The following is a 949-nucleotide window of genomic DNA, read 5'->3' as shown; positions in this document are numbered from 1 at the left end:
ACCCCTCTCGCCTACGGCTCTGGCCACGTCGACCCTGAGAAAGCCCTCTCCCCAGGCCTCGTCTATGATGCCACCGTCCAGGACTACATCTCCTTCCTCTGCTCCACAGGCGCCACCTCCGAACAAGTCCAAGGCATCTCCAAAACCCCTAATGCCACCTGCCCTCATCGATCCCCCAGCCCTGGGAATTTGAATTACCCGTCGTTTTCTGTGGTTTTCACCCGTCGGAGGTGGAGGGTGAAGTATAGCAGGGTGCTGACGAACGTGGGCGTTGCAGGGTCGTTGTATAGTGTGAATTACACTGTGCCTGATGGAGTTGGTATGAGCGTGAAACCGAAGAAGCTTATGTTTAAAAGGGTGGGCGATAAACTGAAGTATACAGTTAGCTTTTGGTCGAAGAGAGGAGGGATGTCGTCGGATATGGCTTTTGGGTGGATTGAATGGAGGAGTGATAAATATCGGGTTAGGAGTCCGATATCATATTCTTGGAGAGCGTTTTGAGGTTGTTTAGAGTTTAGTTTCTTCATTGATATAGTTTTCTTTGTTGAATCTGTATGAGATTTGAACGCAAAGAGATTGGTGTTTTAAGTTGGGATGCAGGAATATGAGGAAGTATTCTTGCCAGCATAGACGGTCCATGATATTAAATGTGCATTCAAATAATGTTAACCCTTGGATCTATACACGAATCCTAAAATGTAATGAATCAAGGAATAGGCATCAATTTGTTGAACATTTAATGCCAACAGTTTGGTGTACTTGATACTTTTACTATTCATACCTCTGATCCAAGATCTTTGAGCTATTTTTTTCTTGTAATACTGCATGTTTATGTTTGGAATGAGCAGCTTGGTGTACTTGATACTTTTACTATTCATACCTCTGATCCAAGATCTTTGAGCTATTTTTTTCTTGTAATACTGCATGTTTATGTTTGGAATGAGCAGCT

The 949-nt window shown here is 43.4% G+C and overlaps 1 protein-coding gene across 1 annotated transcript in view; it reads left to right on the top strand.

Annotated features, from left to right (window-relative positions):
• LOC109845679 (subtilisin-like protease SBT1.8) overlaps positions 1-625 on the top strand; it is a 5,461-nt gene extending 4,836 nt beyond the window's left edge. The window contains 1 exon segment of the mRNA XM_020414948.1: positions 1-625. This exon segment is cut by the window's left edge and continues 11 nt beyond it. Coding sequence (XP_020270537.1) covers positions 1-501 — 501 coding nt within the window. The 3' untranslated portion in view covers positions 502-625.

This window comes from Asparagus officinalis, chromosome 6 (assembly GCF_001876935.1).
Source record: "Asparagus officinalis chromosome 6, Aspof.V1, whole genome shotgun sequence".
NCBI lineage: Eukaryota > Viridiplantae > Streptophyta > Magnoliopsida > Asparagales > Asparagaceae > Asparagus > Asparagus officinalis.
Note: the sequence above shows the minus strand (reverse complement) of the source record. Positions and strands in the feature narration are given on the sequence as shown.